Source organism: Ursus arctos, unplaced genomic scaffold (assembly GCF_023065955.2).
Source record: "Ursus arctos isolate Adak ecotype North America unplaced genomic scaffold, UrsArc2.0 scaffold_1, whole genome shotgun sequence".
NCBI classification, from domain to species: domain Eukaryota; kingdom Metazoa; phylum Chordata; class Mammalia; order Carnivora; family Ursidae; genus Ursus; species Ursus arctos.
The window spans coordinates 45,535,750-45,556,102 of NW_026622763.1; the positions used below are offsets into that span (position 1 = coordinate 45,535,750).

The window sequence follows — 20,353 nt, forward strand, 5'->3', positions numbered from 1 at the left end:
AATTTAACTAAAACCTTAAAGTTAAGGGACTATATTTCTTCTTCAGTGGACTGTTTATAATGATTCATCAATATCAGCAGGCACAGTTTGAATACGTCTTCTGTGTGTGTGTTTTGAGGAGTTTCATTATAAGAATTTTTTAAAAATCAGAAACATGAAATAAACTTGAAAAACTAACATTGTAAACCTGTAGGCGCTAATAGCCCCCGTTTCTTTTAAATCCTGACCCATCGATAACCTCACGTACATGTATTTGTGCATATGTATGCTTCTGTACACAAAGCCACAAATTGTTTGTGCATTTGTTTGCCAGACTGTGATCGTAAAGTAATGTTATTTTATATCCTGCCTTTTTTACTGAAAAATACATGATGTCAGGAATTTATCCTACAGATACCCTACAAAAGAACACTATTACAGAAGTACAAGATTAATCATCGTGGCATTATTTGTAATAGGAAAAGATGGCTAATTATTCTGAGTTTAAAATATCAAAAGTAGGTCAGCCCACAAGATGGCGGCCGCGGTGACCTTCTGCCGGCTGCTGGGCCGGAGCGGCAAGGCGGTGCTGAGCCTGCCCCAGGGCGCCAGGTGTTTGGCGGTGCGGACGTCGCCAACCGGGGAGAAGATTACGCACACTGGTCAGGTTTATGATGATAAAGACTATAGGAAAATTCGGTTTGTGGGTCGTCAGAAAGAGGTGAATGAAAACTTTGCCATTGATTTGATAGCTGAGCAGCCCGTGAGTGAAGTTGGAAGTCGTGTGATCGCGTGTGACGGCGGCGGGGGGGCTCTTGGCCACCCAAAAGTGTACATAAACCTGGACAAGGAAACAAAGACGGGGACATGCGGCTACTGTGGACTGCAGTTCCGACAGCACCATCACTAGCGCCTGCCATGCATCACAGTCCCGGGGCCGTGCGCACAGCGCAGCGCAAGTATACAATAGAGCCTCTTGCTGGTGCCGAATAAACGGTGTTGTGATCAAGGGGAAAAAAAAAAAAAATCAAAAGTAGATTTAAAACATCATCTTTTAGCACCGTCTCCTCAAACCTAAGCTCTTACATCGGCTTATCATTCCTTCCTTGGTTGAACTGAAATTATCTCCGTCTTCATATATTTGGTTACTTTGGTAAGTCACAAATGTCTACTTTTGGCCAGGAATCTGTGCCAGGCCCTGTGGTATTGTATGGTTTGTTCCCTCCTGTGGCTTCTAACCTTGCCACCTAGTTAACTCCTTTTTATCCCTCAGGTTCACTTACATTTTCCTTGGTGCAGGAAACTAGTGAAGAATGGCTTAAGTACCCACTTTTTTGTTCATAGAGCACCCTGTACGTCCCGTTTACCTAGCTTCATCACACACCGCCGACATTGCTTGTTTGTCTCCGTGTCCCCTGCTGATCAGTAAACTCCATGAGAGCAGGGGGTGTCTATTCCTGGCTGATGTTTCGTCAGCATTTAGCACTGTGCCAGGCACAGTACGTGTGCAATATATATGTTAACTGAATCAATGATCATATTGCCTGAATTTTGCTTTGATCTTCCCACTGTTCCTATTTATATTTTTGGTTGATTTTCTAGTGCCTGTGTTTAATTATTTCTTCTGTGTATATGTCCGTGCTGCCTGACCCTAATTGGGTAAGACATTGTCTATTTAATCCATCTTTTCCCATGTCCAGAACAGAACAGTTCATGTGATCAAGGCTTTAAATTCGGAACAATTGGTTCTGAAATTAAATTATTTTAAGCTCAAGGGCAGAACTACAGTGTTTTCTTCTCTCTCACCTTCTTATTCTCTACATAACAGTATATTCAATAAATATTAAGTAATAGAAAATGTGATTTCAGAGAAAATATTGACTAAAGATAGCAGTGGAACAGTAAACATGTCTAATAGGGCAATATACTAAATGGAGCTTGATTTGGGCAGGTTTGGCGTCAGCCAGCCTAAATTTGAATGTTGGCACTGCCATTGACTTTGTGATCCTGAGCCTCAGTTTTTCCTATCTTTAAAATGGGACTAATACAACTCACCTCATTGGGGGTCTTATGAAGAACAAATAGAATAAAATTTGATAAACATGGGGCACATAGTACAGTGGTCTATAGTAGTTGTTTTACTATTTTCTTTCTGAGCGATTTATAGTCTTTATTAAGATAAAATAAATGATTCTTCACATTTGTATATTATGCCTACAAAATTGTTGGTTTATTTTCTTCTACAAGAAAGAGATATTAAATAAACATAAAAACCCTCCAGGTTTTTATGATTCTGGGCATATAGGAGTATGTACAATAAACAAATTAATTTCATGTTGCAGCTTCCAGAGATGGAGAAATCTGGAGACTGGATCAGAATGTTAGGAGGCTACAACTCTGCATATAGCCTGCCTTCGATCAGTGGGCCACTAAGAAGTCCCAGTTCCAAAATGAGGTGCAGAAATTCCTATTTAAATTAAAGAGAGTCGCCCACTTTAAGCTGGAATGTAGAATATGTCATTTTATTTTAAAAAATGATTGCTTTAATGATATACTTTTCAAAGCACAATATGTAAAGTTGGAAATGAAGTCTTTTAATATCTGTACTTTTATTTTTTTTTAAAAAAAGCAGTGGAGTCCTGGATTGGAAATGAATTGCCTTAAAAACCTGGTTTTTGAGCTTTATCGTTTCATCTTCATGTCAATGAGAAAATTAGAACTCGAAATAATCTTGCACATAATACAAGCAAAACAACTAGCCTAATTCTAGTGTTCAGATTTCTATGGCATTCTCTGTTTCAGAATTGATTAAAAATAGAATCTGGGAGAGTTGATTAAGTTCTGCTGTTTTGTTCCCTGTATGATAACTACAAATTGAGAAATCATTAAATATTTGAAGCTGGGTTCACTTCTTCCTTTTTAAAATAAGATTTAATTAATTAATTAATTAATTAATTAATTATGTTATGCTAGTCACCATACAGTACATCATTAGTTTTTGATGTCTGGGTTCACTTCTTGAAGTACAATGTGAAAGTAAAGAGAGGGAAAATCACACACACACACACACACACACACACACACACATTTGAGTTTGGGGGCCAAATTTGCTCTCCTCAGTCACAGTTGCAGGTCTTGGCTGGAGCAAAGCCAGCCCACAAGGGTTACTGCAGCTCACAGCAATTCAGACCATCTCTCTGCAAGCAGGAAGACCCAGAAATAGAGCCCAGAAGGTGGAAGCACATTTTCATGGTGTCTTCTCTTAAACCCCTATCAGGTATCTCACTCCTCCTCCCCTGGAAGGAGTAAAGAAGTGAACAGAGCAATACTCTTTCCACACTTTTCCCTCAGGGAGAATGGTTTGAAATTTCCTCTGAAAACACAAGGAGCCTGTGTGTGTGTGTTGTTATATTGCCTAACACTACTGTGTAATACATATTTTTGTTTAATCTCTTTATATATACACATTATATACATGTGTATGTGTATATATACATACATGTATTTTCACTTTAATGTTTATATAAATATGTGTTTATATGTATACATACACACACTCATTATGAGAGAGAAAGGGGTCCAAGGGAATAAACAGAAAATAGAAGGAAAATTTTCAGTTGTTTCAAGCTTCAAAGTAAAAAGTTAGGGTAGTCCTAAAAGTTCAGGAACATCAGCTAATTTGCTGAAGATAAATTGCTATCAGCATATTTATGTAGAGTGATCTTTTATTGTGATGATTAACATTATTGTCATAATATGTCACCGACGTTATGAAGAACTTAAATATTGATCATTATATCACTTTTAAAAAAAAGTTAGGCAAGAACGAATATCCCTTAAGGAAATTTTGCCTTTTCATATAGCTTAAGATACATTTTTATGTAAAATTTGTTCATTTCTGGTTTGTTTTCCCTGTTTTTTTTCCAGGAACAAACAGGATGACATTATGTTATAAATTCTTCTATTTATATGCTTGATTGTGCTCTCAGAATCCAGAGGCATAAATTCTCCAGTGAATAAATATCTGTTTCCTTATTTAAAGGTCAAAAATTCCATCTGTATTACCCATCACATAGATGTTTTAAAAAAACACACCGGTAACTTTAATGTACATAGTTCATAAAAAATATGTAAACCGAGGCATTCACAGCATTTTTATATAAGGAATTAAAAAATACAAGAATGTGATTGTGTTAATTTTCTTTTGTAATTTTTCTCAAGGGAATTAGCTTGCAAGAATAATTTACATGTAAATTTATTGTTTATTATTAACTTTTTCGTTTACATACTTTTTTTCCTGTTTTCATTCTCTACTAAAGGATACAGGAGATTAACATAAATTGAAGGTGTGACTATAGATTTTCTAGACAAAGTAACTGCTTTGTATTTAATAAAACTACAGAATAAAAGAAGAAATGTTATTTATGTTCATTCAGACAATTGAAATGTAAAGAATGCTATTGTATATCACTGACTCACATTTTCACTTTTAATTGCTTTTTGAATTCCAGTTGAATTAATTTGCTGTTTTATAATATAAATAGGGCAATCTTATAAAATAGAAGAGATTTTTTATAAGTATTGATAGATTCTATAATTCCATTTGTGCCTGTTTTAGTCATTTTTAAAATTAAGAAATTTGTTAACTTGTGCTTATTTTTCTGTACACATTACTGGTATTCATTGAATGATTCTTGTAGCTAAAATGGTATACAACTTTCTTGAAGAATTTACATGTTATTATTATAACATTATTTGTTTATTCTTATTACCAGTAACTGTGGTTATTATATAGAAAGATTGAATTATACTGGAATAGTAATAGTTTTGCTTTTATTGAACCTTAGAAGAAATAAATGGCTTTTCTAAAAACAGCTTTTTGATCTATTTAAATTTTAGCTAAGTAATTAGGTGATCAAAGAGTATCCTTTTTGTCCCTAATATGATTGTGCCGATCCGTGTGTTGGGGGTAGGGGGAGTGTGGAATTTGCATTCTTTTTCGTTTCTCTCTTTCAGTGGGTTAGGTCATTGCTTGATGTCCACTGCGAGCGGCGAAAGGGCTCACCACTGTGTTCCTTTGCTTGTTCAACCAGCCCTGCTGCTTCTGCTCCAGGGCAGAGGAGGAAGCCTCTTCTGTCTCCATGACAACCCTGTGTCCTTCGGGAAGCTGCTAGTAGCTAAAGACCTTCTGTGAGCTGGGGGAGGGGCCGTTTCTGAGGATATTCTCACCTCATTTTCCCTCTTTCCAGCGTAATTTGCTTAATTGTGTGTGTGTCTCTCTCCCCCCTCCTTTTTTTTTTCTGTGTTTCTACATAATGCTCATACCCAAAAGCCACACACCCAATACCTTATTTTATAAACAAAAATGCCCGCATCACAAGGATTTTTCTAGCATTTGGTATGTAGTTCCACATTCCCCCACTCCTTTTGGGTTAACTTTAACTTTGTTTCTAGTTCTCCAATTCCCTGAAATGATTTAAATGTTAATGATCTTTGGAAAGCCAAACACTGCCTTAGCCTGGGAATACTGTTGTTATACATTATGAATATTTGAAAGGGAAACAATGTTTTTTTCTTTTCCCTTGAACAGCCTTATCAGCATAATTGTAAATTGTAGCCCCCCACAGAAAACCTGTTTTCCCATTAGACAATATAGATGTATGCCCTATACATTATACACACCTAAATTTATCAAGTTAATTCATTAGAGGTGTGTATTTGGTTTACATTTGCTGCAAATTCTCAGCAACATTTTACATATATCCTTATTCCTTTAAATAAGGTCTGTTCCTAGAAAATAAGATTTTTGGTTTTTGTAGGTTGCTTTTTCCCCCTGCGGCTATAGCTGGTAATGGTAGTGGGCTGCTACCATAATCTTCCCTCTGCCCCCCGCCCCCGTTCTTTATACTTTGTCTCTAAAGGGTCTCTTATAGTTTCGTGGTTTCAAACCAGCGTCCTGAAATCAAATGAATTACAATTGTATCATAATTGTTCCGGACCCTTCCTTAGCTGGGCACGGCGGCTTTATGTAGAATGAATTTCGATAAGCTAGAACTACGTTTCCCAGAATGCCCTTTCCAGTAAGCCTTTGGCTCAGCGTTGCGCACGCGCAAAAGGAAGGCTGCCATGTTTTGCTCTGAGGGCGCTGTATGGCCTGGAGCAATGGGCCGAATTGTGTGTGTTGCTGCTCGTCTTGTGGGCGCAGAATATTCCTGGCGCCTGTGACACCTCCAGCCCCCGGCAGGTCTCCTTTTTCACCTTCTTTGGGTTGTGGACCAGGCTGATTATGCATCTCCGTGTCGCAGGGTCTCGCTTTTCCCTCATTTCCATCTGGAGCCTCTCTTATGGCTTTTCTGAATCCTGGGTCAGGTGCGTGTGACCAGATTTAAAAGAGAAATAGACAAATACATAATTGCATAGGAATTTTTAACTTGTTTTTCTCTGTAACTAATAGAATAAGCAGACAAAAACAAAGTGAAAACAGCGATGATTAAATGCTAAATATGTGATCACTACCTCACCATAACAGAGTAGACAATAGCGGAAGATACATTGTTTTCAAGTATATGTAGATCATTTGCTGAGAAAGACTACAGTTGACCCTTGAAGAGCTCTGGACTTAGAGTTCCGGACACCCCCCCCCCCGTCATGTCTGTGTGTAACTTTGACACCCCCAAAACTTAACTACTGATAACCTCCTGTTTACTGGAAGCCTTACTGATAACATAAAACCGCCCCTTATAGGTATTATATACTGTATTCTTAAAATAAGGTAAGCTAGAGAAAAGAAAATGGAATTAAGAAAGTCATAAGGAAGAGAAAATGCATTTTATATATAGTACTATACTGTATTTAACAAGAAAACAATGCATATAAGTGGACTCAACGCAGTTCAAACCTGTGTTGTTGAAGGGTCAACTGTGTATATCATAAAGTCTCAATAAGCTTTATTTATTTTTACATTTTTATTTTATTGTGGTAAGAGCACTTAACATGAGATTTGTGTGCTTAACGAATTTTGAAGTGTGTGATGCATTATTGTTAACTATAGGTACAGTGTTGTACAGCAGATTTCTAGAGCTTATTCATCTTGTTTAAATGAAACTATGCCTGTTGATTAGTAACTCCCCATTTCCCCCCTCCCTCAGACCCTGGCAACCACCATTCCAATTTTTGAATCTATGAATTTGATTATTTTTAGATACCTCATATGAGTAGAATTATGCAGTGTTTGTCTTTCTGTGACTGCCTCTATTTCACTTAGCGTGATGTCCTCAGGGTTCATCCATGTTGTCTCATATTGCAGAACTTCATTCTTGAATAGTATTACATTGTATGTGTATACCACATTTTCTCTAGCCATTCATCTGTCATTGGACATTTGGGTTGTTTGTACATCTTGGCTATATTGAATAGTGCTTCAGTGAAAATGGGAGTGCTAATATCTTTAAGATCCTGATTTAAATTCTTTTGGGTAAATAGAAGTGGGACTGATGGATCATATGGTCGTTCTGTTTTTAATATTCTGAGGAATCTTCATACCGTTTTCCATAGCAGCTGCACCAGTTTGCATTCCCACCAGTATTGTGCAGGAGTTCCCATTTCTCTGTGTGCTCACCAGTACTTGTCTTCTTGGATGTGTAGATTAATGTTTTTCATCAGATTTGGGGAGTTTGCAGCCATCATTTCTTCAAATACTTTTTCTTTTTCTCTTCTCTCCTTTTGGCACTGCCATTACACATATGTTGGTGTGCTCACATTTCTCTGAGGCTGTTTATGTTTCTTCATTTCTCTCTCTCTCTCTCTCTCTGTTCTTCACTTTGTATAATTCCTATTCATCTTTAATCAACTTTGCTGACTTTTTTGTTCTACCAGCTCAGATTCACTCTTGAACCCCTTGAGTAAATTTTTCACTGTAGTTATTGTGCCTTTCAACTCTAGAATATCTGATCCCTCCTACCGTAGTCTGAGCTTGTTGTTATTATTTGTTTGGGTGCTTGTTTTTTAATTTTTAAAATTTGGCTGAACAAGTTTTGTAAAGTCTATTTCCTCTATGGTGTGCAGCCTCTGATTTTCCTGCTCAGATTGTTTTCCCTTATTTTTCTGTCTTAGTCTGGATACCTTGGTGTTGCCCTTGGGTCCACATTAACTACTTATTATTAGTCAAAGGTTGTAGTTAAGCCCCCTTATCCAGTTAGATTTTTACTCTTTGCTATTGGATGTATATGTGGCTTGGAGACTGTTGTCCCCGTTCAGGGAGTTTGGGGTTTTGGCTTCATGTTCAGACAGGGACTCGTAACTTGGAATTCTCCTCCGTGCTCCTGAGGGAGTACAACCTTAAACATGCACACAGTCTTAGACTGCCGGGCATGATTCTGAATTTATTTTTAGTGAATAAGAGTCACCCTTGGTTAGAATAGTTTATTGTTCAGTATTTGGTCAGAGATTGTATTTAAAACCCTTATGTAGCTGAGCAAACTGTCCTGTGTTAATGAGTTTGTGTGCAGTTTGGGGGCTTTAATGTGTGCTTGTTCTGATTTCTCCTGAACGGCTCAAGCCTAGTGCGTGCATATAGGCTTCTTGACCCACAGAATTGGCTGTGACCTCAAGAGGGTTTGTTTCAGCTTTCTGTTCCTTGGTTCACTCTATTAAACGTCTGGCTGTTCTACTGTTTTGCTTGTAACATTGTTGCAGGCACACGAAGAGTGGTGGGCAGCAAAGCAAAGTTTCTTGAGTGATAGTATAAAGCTCCTGGAAAGGGAGGGGGGCCGGAGAGGGTTGCTCTTGGAGTTTCTAAGTGTAGGGGTTTTTATGAGCTCTTTTGCAGAACTATCTTAAGCAATCAGGGTGTGCTGAGTCATGCTAACCAGGGTTTTGGTCACATATCTCTCTACCTATTAGGTTAATGTCAATGTGCTGATGGTCTTTTTGGCTGTCATCTGGGGGCTTATGTCCTAGCTGCCCCTTGCCCGTGATAGGGACAAATGCCTTGTGGTTAATTGTCATATTTTAGGATGTTTTGCATAAGTCATTTATGCAGAGGCTGCAAAACAGAACACTAGTGTGGTCCTGTTTTAGCTGCAAAACAGGATGTTAGTGCTGTTTTATCTCAGCTGTCCTGACTCCATATTTTCTTGCTGGGGACCCTAGCCCTGACTACCTAGTTGTCCAACTAACTCCAAATAACACAGAGCTACTAGCATTCTCTTAATAAATGTCCATCAAGATATCGATTGTTTTTTATAACACTCTTAGACATGGAATTCTGCACTTTATGTTCCAAATAGTCAGTCCTCTCAGGAATGTTCTGGAACTCTTTGTCTCCTGTGGCCTGCCTTCTCCTCTGGACAGAACTCCCATACCACTACAACTGAATTGGAGTCAGAGTCCTGCTTAAGGAGTGGGCACTCTATGGTGAGTGGCAGCCCCTTGTATAGATTTACCCCTCCTGGAGAGGAAACAGTGCCCTGTGAATAAGCTGTTGTGGGGCAGTTGGGATGCCAGTATTTTGGGCCGGCCAACCATGTAGTAGCACTTCTGCTCTGCAGATGGGACTGAGTTGGGGAAGAGTTATCCAGTTCTCTCAGTTATGCCTATTTGGAATAGAATTTCTGCAGTCTGTGGCTGGGGATGGGAATGGGGATGGGGATGAGAAATGAAGGCAGCTTGTTCCTCCTCTAACTGGGCACTGGGGCAGAGGGAGTCCTGCGTTCTTGGAGTGCCCAGGATAGAGCTTTTGTAACATGAAACTGGGAGCAGGGGAAGACAGTGAGTTATGGCTCAAATGCCACAGACGCTCACTGTTCTTAATGATATTTACTAGATTTTCTTGAAGAAATGTTTCTCTCTTCACTATACACTCTTAAGACGATTTCCAGAACTTAAATAATTGTTCTTAATACTTTTCACCACTTAAATAGTTGTTTTGCTAGTGAGAGAGCCCTCTGAGTCTCTTACTCTGCCATTCTAAAAGATGCATCTATTTTACATTTTTAATATATTGATGGATTTAGATTATATATATGTATATGTGTGTGTGTGTGTGTGTGTGTGTTTATTTATTTATTTATTTATTTATTTATTTATTTATTTATTTATGTTAAGAGTAAAATTGGCCAGTAATTTTTCTTGCTGCTACTGTTCTTGTGTAGGTTTGGTATCAAGGTTTAGTTTAGCTTCTAAGATGGGTTTGGGCATGTTTTATTCTTTTTCTAATCTGTGGAAAGGTTTTTATATGATTATCTTTTACTTGAAATTTGCTTGCAATTTGAAACCATATGTGTCTAGTCTCTCCTTATATGTTGGAGGGGCAATGATTTTAACTATTAATTAGACTTCTTAAAAATTAAAAATTTTACAAAAATGTTTGTTACTATTTTACTTTCACTGTTGGTGTGCTAATTTTCTCAGAATGCATTTATTTTGCCTTTTTTCCAAAACTTTTGTGTAAAGCAGTCTATTGCATTCTATTCCATTATTATTATTATTTTTAATCTCAGCAATACCTATGATTTTGTGTTTTTTTAATTCCTCATATTGTTTACTTTTTTTGGTCAGTCTTATCAGAGGTTTAAAATATATTAATTTTATTTCCAAGAACCAACTTTATTTTTGTTCGTTTTGTCTTTGTTCATTCTAATACATATATGTTTTTTTGTATTTCATTAAGTTTCTATCTATCTGTCTATCTATCTATCAGTCATCTTGCTTCTAAGTGCCTTGGAATTATTCTCTTGTTTTTAAATTATTCCTCAGTTCACTAAGTTTTAGCGATCTTTATTTTCTAACAAAAAGATTTCTGTTGATAAATTTATCTCTAAGTACCACTTTAGCTCCATGTCACAATTACTACAGTGTAGTGATTTTATATTGTCAAGCTCTATTTTCTAGTTTTCATTTTTAAAAATTTAAAAATTTTTTACTTAGATCTTTGTTTTCAGCAATGTTGTGTAAATTTTATTAACTAAGACTTGTGCTTTTTAAAAAAATTTCAGTATAATTAACGTATGGTGTTATGTAAGTTTCAGGTGTACAATATAGTGATTCAACAATTCTATACATTACCCAGTGCTCATCAAGATAATTGAACTCTTAATCCCTTTCACCTGTTTCACCCATCCTTTCACCCATTTCCCTTCTGGCAGCCATCAGTTTGTTCTCTATATTTAACAGTCTTTTGTTTGTCTCTTTTTCCCTTTCTTTGTTTGTTTTGTTTCTTAAATTCCACATACAAATGAAATCATATAGTATTCATCTTTCTTTGACTTATTTCACTTAGCTTATACCCTCTAGATCCATCCATATTGTTACAAATGACAAGATCTCTTTCTTTCTTATAGCTAAGTAATAGTCTATTGTATGCCACATCTTCTTTATCCATTTATTTATCAATGGACACTTGGGTTGCCTCCATATCTTGACTATTTTAAATAATGCTGCAGTAAATATAGGGGTCCATGTATGTCTTTGAATTTGTTTTTGGGTAAATACCCAGTAGTATAATTACTAAGCAGTTTTGAAAAAGAAGAACAAACTGGAGGTATCATAATCTTAGATTTCAAGATATACTACAAAGCTGTAGTACTCAAAACAGTCTGATACTGGCACAGAAATAGACACATAGATCAATAGAACAGAATAGAGAGCCCAGAAATAAACCCATGATTATATGGTCAATTAATATATGACAATGGAGGCAAGAATATACAATGGGAAAAAGACAGTCTCTTCAACAAATGGTGTTGGGAAAATTGGACAGCTATATGCAAAAGACTGAAACTGGACCACCTTCTTACACCATACACAAAAATAAACTCAAAATGGATTAAAGACCTAAATATTAGACCTGAAACCATAAAAATCCTAGAAGAGAACACAGGCAGTAATTTCTCTGACATTGGCCATAGCAAAATTTTTTTAGATATGTTTCCTAAGGCAAGGGAAACAAAAGCAAAAATGAACTATTGGGACAACATCAAAATAAAAAGCTTTTGCACAGCAAAGAAAACAACCAACAAAACTAAAAGACAATCTGCTGAATGAGAGAAGATATTTGTAAATGAAATATCCAATAAGGAGTTAATATCCAAAAGAACTTATACAACTCAACACCAAAAAAACAAATAATTCAATTAAAGATGGGCATAAGATATGAACAGATATTTCTCCAAAGAACATATATAGATGGCCAACAGACACGTGGAAATGTGCTTAACATCACTAATCATTAGGGAGATGGAAATCAAAATTACAGTAAGATATCATCTCACACCTGTCAGAATGGCTAAAAACAATAACACAAGAAATAAGTACTGTCAAGGATGTGGAGAAAAAGAAACCTTCATTTTATTTTTTTTAATATTCTTAAGTTATAAAGAAGTGTATTTTCAGATTTGTTAATTTCTATTGATCTTTAAGTTCCTTATCTGCTAACATTTTTAATATCCTAGATTAGATTATATCAGATACTGTATTTTTCAATTCTCAAATTTTCTTTTGATTTATTTTATAGTTTGTATTTTTTCTTCTGATATTTCCATAATGTTCATTCATTACAAGCATATATTCCTTTACAATCCTTGATTATAATTGAAACACTTTGGAATTCCTGGCAGTTAAATCTAACATTTGGGCCTCCATTGTTTGCCTTTTCTTTTGAGTATTGTGAAAGAAATCTTGCAGATTTTCTGGCTTCTCTCCTTTACCTCCGAAGAATATTGGCCGAACTTAACTCTAGACTCTCTGTCTTCTTGTGGTGGACAACGACTGAAAACTCTGAATCTGTATGCCTTGGCAATGACTGCTTTAAATCTAGCCCACACATGCAAAGTTCAAGAATCAGCCAGAGAATTCAGTTAATATGCTGAATTTGGGGCTTCCCATCTGTGTTTCTGTAACTCTTCAGCTGCTGTGATTGTTTTAAACTCTGTCCTCTGAGTTCTCAATCAGTAAGACTGCAGATTTTTATCTGAATTTCAGCTCAGTACTGACTGGTCCTGAATTCAGACAAAAGCCATAATAAACAGGAAGCTCACCTAGTGCCATTTCCTCTGGCTTTTGGGGGTTACTCTCTAGTACCCACAGATAAGTGTATTTTGTTCAAGATTTATGGTTGTTATCAGAGCATTGGTCTGATATTAGCTCCCTCACCATTTCTAGGACTGGAAACTAGAAGTGCATTTTTCAGCCCCCAAATATTCCAAAAAGTTAGATTCCTAATTTAATTGCATTCCTTTTTGGTGGGGGGGCAGAGGCAGAGCGAGAGAGAATCTTAAGCAGACTCAATGCCCAGCATGGAGCCCCACTCAGGGCTTGATCTCACAACCCTGAGATTGTGACCTGAGCCGAAACCAAGAGTTGGGTGCTTACCAGCTGAGCCACCCAGGTGCCCCTATTGGATTCCAAATAGACACCATAGTGTTCTCTGTTTGATACCAATTCTATGAAATTTTTTGACATTTGTATTTTGGTCTTTCATTTAATGCATTTTAATACATGTGACATGTACATTAAAAAAAATCCAGAGACTTTTTTGCAGAGTTGCAGATGTTGCAGAGTTCTTTGTATGTCTAATAGGTGAAACTATTAATTGTAACCATAATTTGCATATTCGTTTAGATTTTCTATCCGCTTGAGCCATCAGTTATTCAGGGAAGTATGTTAAAATCTTCTTTATGTGATAGATTTGTCTATTTCTCCTTGTAATTGAATAGATTTTTGTTTTGTGTATTTTAAAGATAAGCTTAATAGGTACATCCAGTTTGAAATAGTTATATCTTGGAGTTTTAAACCTATTTTGACTCTAATAATAAAAATATGTAATTATTTATTTGTGTTTCCCTTATTTTTTAAAATTTAAATTCAATTAATTAACATATAATGTATTATTAGTTCCAGAGGTAGAGTTCACTGATTCATCAGTCTTATATAACACCCAGTGCTCATTACATCCCATGCCGTCTTTAATGTCCATCGCCCAGTTACTCCATCTCCTCATCCCTCTTCCCCCCCGGAACCCTCAGTTTGTTTCCTATGATTAAGAGTCTCTTCTGGTTTGTCTCCCTCCCTGATTTCATCTTGTTTTATTTTTTCCTATCTTCCCCTATGATCCTCTATTTTCTTAAATTCCACATATGAGTGAAATCATATGATAATTGTCTTTCTCTCGTTGGAAACGGCAAGATTTCATTTTTTTTTTTTTTGATGGCTGAGTAGAATTGCATTGTGTATATATATATATGCATCTTTATCCATTCATCTGTCAATGGACATTTGGGCTCTTTCCATAATTTGGCTATCGTGGACATTGCTGCTATAAACATTAGGGTGCAGGTGCCCCTTTGGATTACTGCATTTGTATCTTTGGGGTAAATACCCAGTAGTATAATTGCTGGGTCATAGGGTAGCTCTGTTTTCAACTTTTTGAGGAACCTCCATACTATTTTCCAGAGTGGCTGCAGCAGCTTGCATTCCCACCAAGAGTGTAAGAGGGTTTCCCTTTCTCTGCATCCTCGCCAACACCTGTCGTTTCCTGACTTGTTAATTTTAGCCATTCTGACTGGTGTGAGATGGTATCTCTTTGTGGTTTTGATTTGTATTTCCCTGATGCCGAGTGATGTTGAGCATTTTTTCATGTGTCTGTTGGCCATTTATATGTCCTCTTTGGAGAAATGTCTGTTTATGTCTTCTGCCCATTTCCTGAGTGGATTATTTGTTCTTTGGGTGTTGAGTTTGGTAAGTTCTTTACAGATTTTGGATACTAGCCCTTTATCTAATAAGACATTTGCAAATATCTTCTCCCATTCTGTCAGTTGTCTTTTGGTTTTGTTGACTGTTTCCTTTGCCGTGCGAAAGCTTTTCATCTTGATGAAGTCCCAGTAGTTCATTTTTGCCTTTGTTTTCCTTGCCTTTGGAGGTGTGTCTAGCAAGAAGTTGCTGTGGCCGAGGTCACAGACTTTACTACCTGTGTTCTTCTCTAGGATTTTGATGGATTCCTGTCTCAAATTCAGGTCTCTTGAGTCTATTTTTGTGTATAGTGTAAGAAAATGGACCTGTTTCATTCTTCTGCATGTGGCTGTCCAATTTTTCCAACATTGTTTGTTGAAGAGACTGTCTTTTTTCCATTGGATATTCTTTCCTGCTTTGTCGAAGATTAGTTGAACGGAGAGGTGAGGGTCCATTCTGGGTTCTCTATTCTGTTCCATTTATCTATGTGTCTGTTTTTGGGCCAGTACCATACTGTCTTGATGATTACAACTTTGTAATATAAGTCCAGAATTGTGATGCCACCAGCTTTTTCTTTTTCAGTATTCCTTTGGCTACATACAAATTTTAGGATTATTTGTTCCAGCTCTGTGAAAAATGTTGATGGTATTTTGATAGGGATTGCATTGAATGTATAGATTGCTCTAGGTAGCATAGACATTTTAACAATATTTGTTCTTCCAATCCATGAGCATGGAACATTTTTCCATTTCTTTGTGTCTTCCTCAATTTCTTTCATGAGTATTTATTTTTTTAGTATTTGTCTGATATTCTTCCAAAACTGTTACTTTTTCACTTTTCTGAATTTTTATGTTTTAGGTTCTTAAACTCCCAATAACAAATGTTTTCATTTCTTTTTTATTCTTAAAGATACTTTTTTCCTGGATATAAAATACTGGTTTTAACAGACATTTTCTATTTAGTTTTAAGATTTTCTCTTGTACTTTATTCTGAAATTTATTAAGAGTTGTCTGGTTATGGTTTTCATTTATTTTTATTAGGATTTTTGTGATTCCCGAATGTTAGAATTTGTGTCCATTATCAATAATAAAGAATTCTTAATCATTTTGTAATCAAATATTCACTAATTGTTAATATGTTAATTTTTCTTTTGGCATTCCAAGTGTTTTGTACCTTCTCACCTTTACCGAAATTCTCTTAAGAGTTTCATACATCTTAGCTTTTTGCCTCTGCTGTTTTTCTTGTAAATTTTTCAGATTCTAATTCATGATTTCTCTCTTCAGTCCCATGTAACCCGATATTTAAGTCTTACAGATTGTTTTAATTTCAATTCATTTCTAGAAATGGCATAATATTCTTTTTCAAGTATGTCTCATAATGTTTATTTTTCACCATTATTCATACTTTTTAACCCCTCTTTTTAAAATGCTTTTAAATATGCTTATATCCTATATCTGAAGAATTTGTTGATATGTTCTCCGTTTCTCATCTGGCAGCTTTGTTTTCTCATTGTTTTGTTATTTTTCTTACTGTGATTTCATGTTTCTTGGACTTTATTTGTGGGATATCTTTGAGGCCTGGGCTAAGATGTTTCAGGAAGGATTTCAGTTAGTTTCTCACAGAAGCCTGGAACTACTAGCAACTTGAATTTTTGGCTTGTAGTATTTTGTACTAGGCGGATAGTATAAATTTGGGCCATAAATCCAGGTGAATTCTGGACCAATGGCTGTGAGTCTCAAGAGAGGCTTTTCCACATAAACTCAGAGCTAAGACAAGACAGAAAAAACTGCTTGCCTTGTTGCCTTCCTGTCTGCTTTTGCAATACTGCTTTTTGAAAATGCTTTTATTAAGTGTGTAGCTTTTGGGGAGGGGGGAAACAACTGTAGCTTTTTATGTGCCTTGAATTTATTCAGGGTCACTAACCCATACTGGAGCCAAATCTTTGTGTTCTATTTCTTGTACCTAATTAATTTAAACCAAGCTATAGGTCACTGGGATTAATAGAAGCCCACCAAGTATCATCTGACTTCAGTGTTTGCTTGCCTTTCTCCATCAGCCCCAGGGAATTTCCCTTGCTTTCTTGTATGCCCAACTATACATTAGAAATGGTCTTTTAATAATAGTTTACCCTCCATTTTTAGATATTTTATGATGGGGGGAGGTTAGGATAGTTGTCCCATTATATGGTAAAATATATGTTTATCCAGCAGATTCCTAAAGTTATTAGTATATTACCAGTGTACTCATGAATTATTAAAGTTAAGACTATCTACATCAAGATAGTGAGATTAAACCTGAGTCTGTTTTTATCTATGCAACATATTTCTACTGAAGACAACTCAATAAAGTTATTTCACTGCTAGAGTTTTTGTTTCAGTAGTTTTTGTTAGGTAAAAAAATTACTTGTTAACATAGTTACTAGGTGCACAGTATTTCCAAGATATTTGTATATATTTCAACTGATTATAAAGGTGTATTGTCTGAATTTACATGTTAATAAATTTGAGATGTGTCGTCTATAAGGACTGAAAAAGTTTATTAGTATTTCTTGTTTGGCACTTAAATATATTTGTGTGTTTCTGCAAGAATCAATTCTACTAACAATATATCTGAATATTGATAGTCACATATTCTGCTAGTCCTGAAGGAAAGAAGGGTGACGAAATTAATATGATCTGTCCCATACATTGGATGTGCTACAATCTATTAAAAAGTGATAAATGCAAAGGAGGTAATACAGCACAGTATGATCCACACCATCATAGATCACATTAGGAAGTCTCAGGAGAAATGATTTATTCTACTTGGCGAACTCTGAGTAAGCTACCTAAATGATGATGATACTTGAGCCAGTTCTTGAAAGAGAAGCAATGATTTGCCAGGGGAAAAAAGAGAGGGTAGGACATTTCAGGCAAAGACAATAGACAGATGTCCAAGACAGGAGAGATGTCAAAACATTATGTACCTGGAGAGTGTGCAATTCTGAGGGGTAAGAGGCATGAGTTGTAGAGTGGTGGTCAGTGATGGATATTAGCAGCGGAATAGGTAAGGGGCAGATTACGCAGGGATTTGTTCTGTTTTTACTCCATAATGGAAGGGAAAATTGATATTCTGAGCAATGGGGTGCTGTCAGGTTTAGAAGGTTTCAGATATGTATTTCATTATGTCAACTGGCTGAATTAGGGAGAACAGAGAGATTCTGCAGAGAAGAGGAAGGGAGAAATAATGCTGAAAAAAGGATCCATAGGAGTTAATAACAACAACAGTTTTTGAAAAAAATAAAATGATTTAGATGCTATTATAAGAAAATGATGTGTGTCTTTTACTCTTTTGTAATAAAAACAGTGCTCTAGGGAATATAAGACTAAAGCCCAACTTGAGGTTTTGTGGCAAATGTTAATGACAAAGAAGAAGGAAGTACACTGGTGGTTGTAGACAATTTTACAAGTAAAGTTGTAAATTATTAGTGACTTTGTTTTAGTATATATCTTTTTTTAATATCTTTATTTGAGAGAGAGAGAGAGATTGAGAGAACAGAAGCAGGGGAAGGGACAGGGAGAAGCAGACTCCCATCTAAGCAGGGAGCCCCATGAGGGGCCCTGGGATCATGATCTGAGCTGAAGGCAGAAGCTTGACCAGCTGAGCCACCCAGGCGCTCCTCACTTTTGTTATATATCAGGTGTTGTCTTTTAGAAATCTATAACACCATAAAGAAGAAATAATAGCCATCCTTTCATTTATTTAAAGCATCCTTCACCTTGTGTCATAAAATTTTTGAGGACAAGAAAACTTTTTTCTTAATGGGCTGAAGGCAAAGCCAAATGTGGTTCTGTCTATTTAAGCTTATCTGTGTAATGTCTTAAAAGGTTTATTGACAATTTGTATTTTTTCCTTAAGTATTACCCATATAGAGAAGATTAATCACTTTGAATAGACAAGTTGACTTTGAACATAGAATTTTAGAATTAAAGACCTACTAGAGGCAATAGCCTCATTCAAAAGAGGAGGAATCTGAGGGGCCAGAATTAGATTTGCCTGAATTACATTGCTAATTTGATGCCAGAACTGATATTGAGAGACAAGTGCTAGAATTCTTGGTCCAATCTTTTTGGTATTTTCCAACTCTGCAAAAATGGTCAGCAAGAACTTTCTTTGTGATTACTACTGAATGGTTTGAAATGCATAAGAATGATTTTCATGTTATTTTATTGTATTCTTGTTATTTGAAAATTAGTAAACACATAAATTTATATAGCCATTATCTTTTGGCTATAATATATAAAAACTGGAATATCCATTTTTTTCCTCCATACAAATGTTCTTCCCTTACTAACGGGCAGCCATTCAGTATCACTTATTGGTGAGTTTAAGTTTCCGTAATTTCATAGTATTGTTATTTCTAAGTTGATTATTTCTACTATTTTATTTTTAAAATTTTTTTCTAGTATGTTATTTTAAACAGAATTTTGTCATGAAGTTCAATAATATTTTTTTCTTGTGGAATTAGTTATTTAAAAAATCTATTAAACTATATTAACAGCCCTATATTCTGAACAGCATTTTCAGATTATCCGTTAGCTAGATAAGTATATATATATATATATATATTTAAAGATTTTATTTATTTATTTATTTGACAGAGAGAGAGACAGCCAGCTAGAGAGGGAACACAAGCAGGGGGGTGGGAGAGGGAGAAGCAGGCTCCCAGCGGAGGAGCCTGATGTGGGGCTCAATCCCAGAACGCTGGGATCATGCCCTGGGCCGAAGGCAGATGCTTAACAACTGAGCCACCCAGGTGCCCCTAGATAAGTATATTTTTAAAAGTATTTTTTTTCAGCTGAAGGCTCTTGTGACTATTTTGGAAGATAATCATTTAGCTGTAATGCCTATCAACTAATAGAATACTTGGCCAAAATTGTATGATGGGATGCATAAAAAGGCTAAGCGTTTTGCAAAGTAATACTTCACTTCTCTGTGGTGTTGGTGAGATCTGAAAACTGGCTTAGCAGAAAGAAGGCAATGAATTCTTCTGAAGCTAGTTTATATCATTTACATTGAGGAAATTATGAAATGCTTATTTAGATCTACTTTGCCTTACAACTGGGGTTTTCCACTGAGAATAAACATTTGCTTTTGAGATGACATAAATCCAATGGCCCTGGAAAAAAGTTAACATAAATTAATTATGTTAATTACTAATATTAATGATTAGTTATGTTAATTATTAATTATTAATACTTTATATGTAAATAGGAGTTCATAAAACACATTTAATAACAAAGTATATAACCTTTGCTACCTACTAAGAAATTTGGTGAAGGCATCAATAACACCGAGAGGAGTTGAGATTAAAATTCTTACAGCCAAGGGAAGTAATTAGTATTGACAACCACTGTCAATGGCTACTATTGTTGTTACTGAAGCTGCAAGTTGGAGCATGTGGATTTGATCCTTTGCACACAAAAAGTTCACAAAAACTGCTTTTCAGAGCTTTTATTCTGTGGTACTCCTTGGTGAATCATGTATTAGGTTGTTATAAAGTGCATGTGAACTTTTATGTATACAAATGTCAGACCAAGTACAGGTTTCATTAATTATGTATATTTTAAACATCCATCAATTAAAAAAAAAAACAGAGGCCAAGAAATTA

General features: G+C 35.8%; 1 protein-coding gene across 1 annotated transcript; it reads left to right on the plus strand.

Annotated features, from left to right (window-relative positions):
• Positions 1 to 499: 499 nt before the first annotated feature.
• On the plus strand, positions 500 to 948 carry LOC113249115 (NADH dehydrogenase [ubiquinone] iron-sulfur protein 6, mitochondrial). Its single transcript, XM_026490671.4, has one exon. The coding sequence runs from the start codon at positions 515 to 517 to the stop codon at positions 887 to 889; it is 375 nt and encodes a 124-aa protein (XP_026346456.2). The 5' UTR covers positions 500 to 514; the 3' UTR covers positions 890 to 948.
• The last annotated feature ends 19,405 nt before the right edge of the window (positions 949 to 20,353 follow it).

Coding starts and splice junctions, on each gene's coding strand:
- LOC113249115 (XM_026490671.4), top strand. CDS start 515: ATGGCGGCCGCGGTGACCTTCTGCCGGCTGCTGGGCCGGAGCGGCAAG.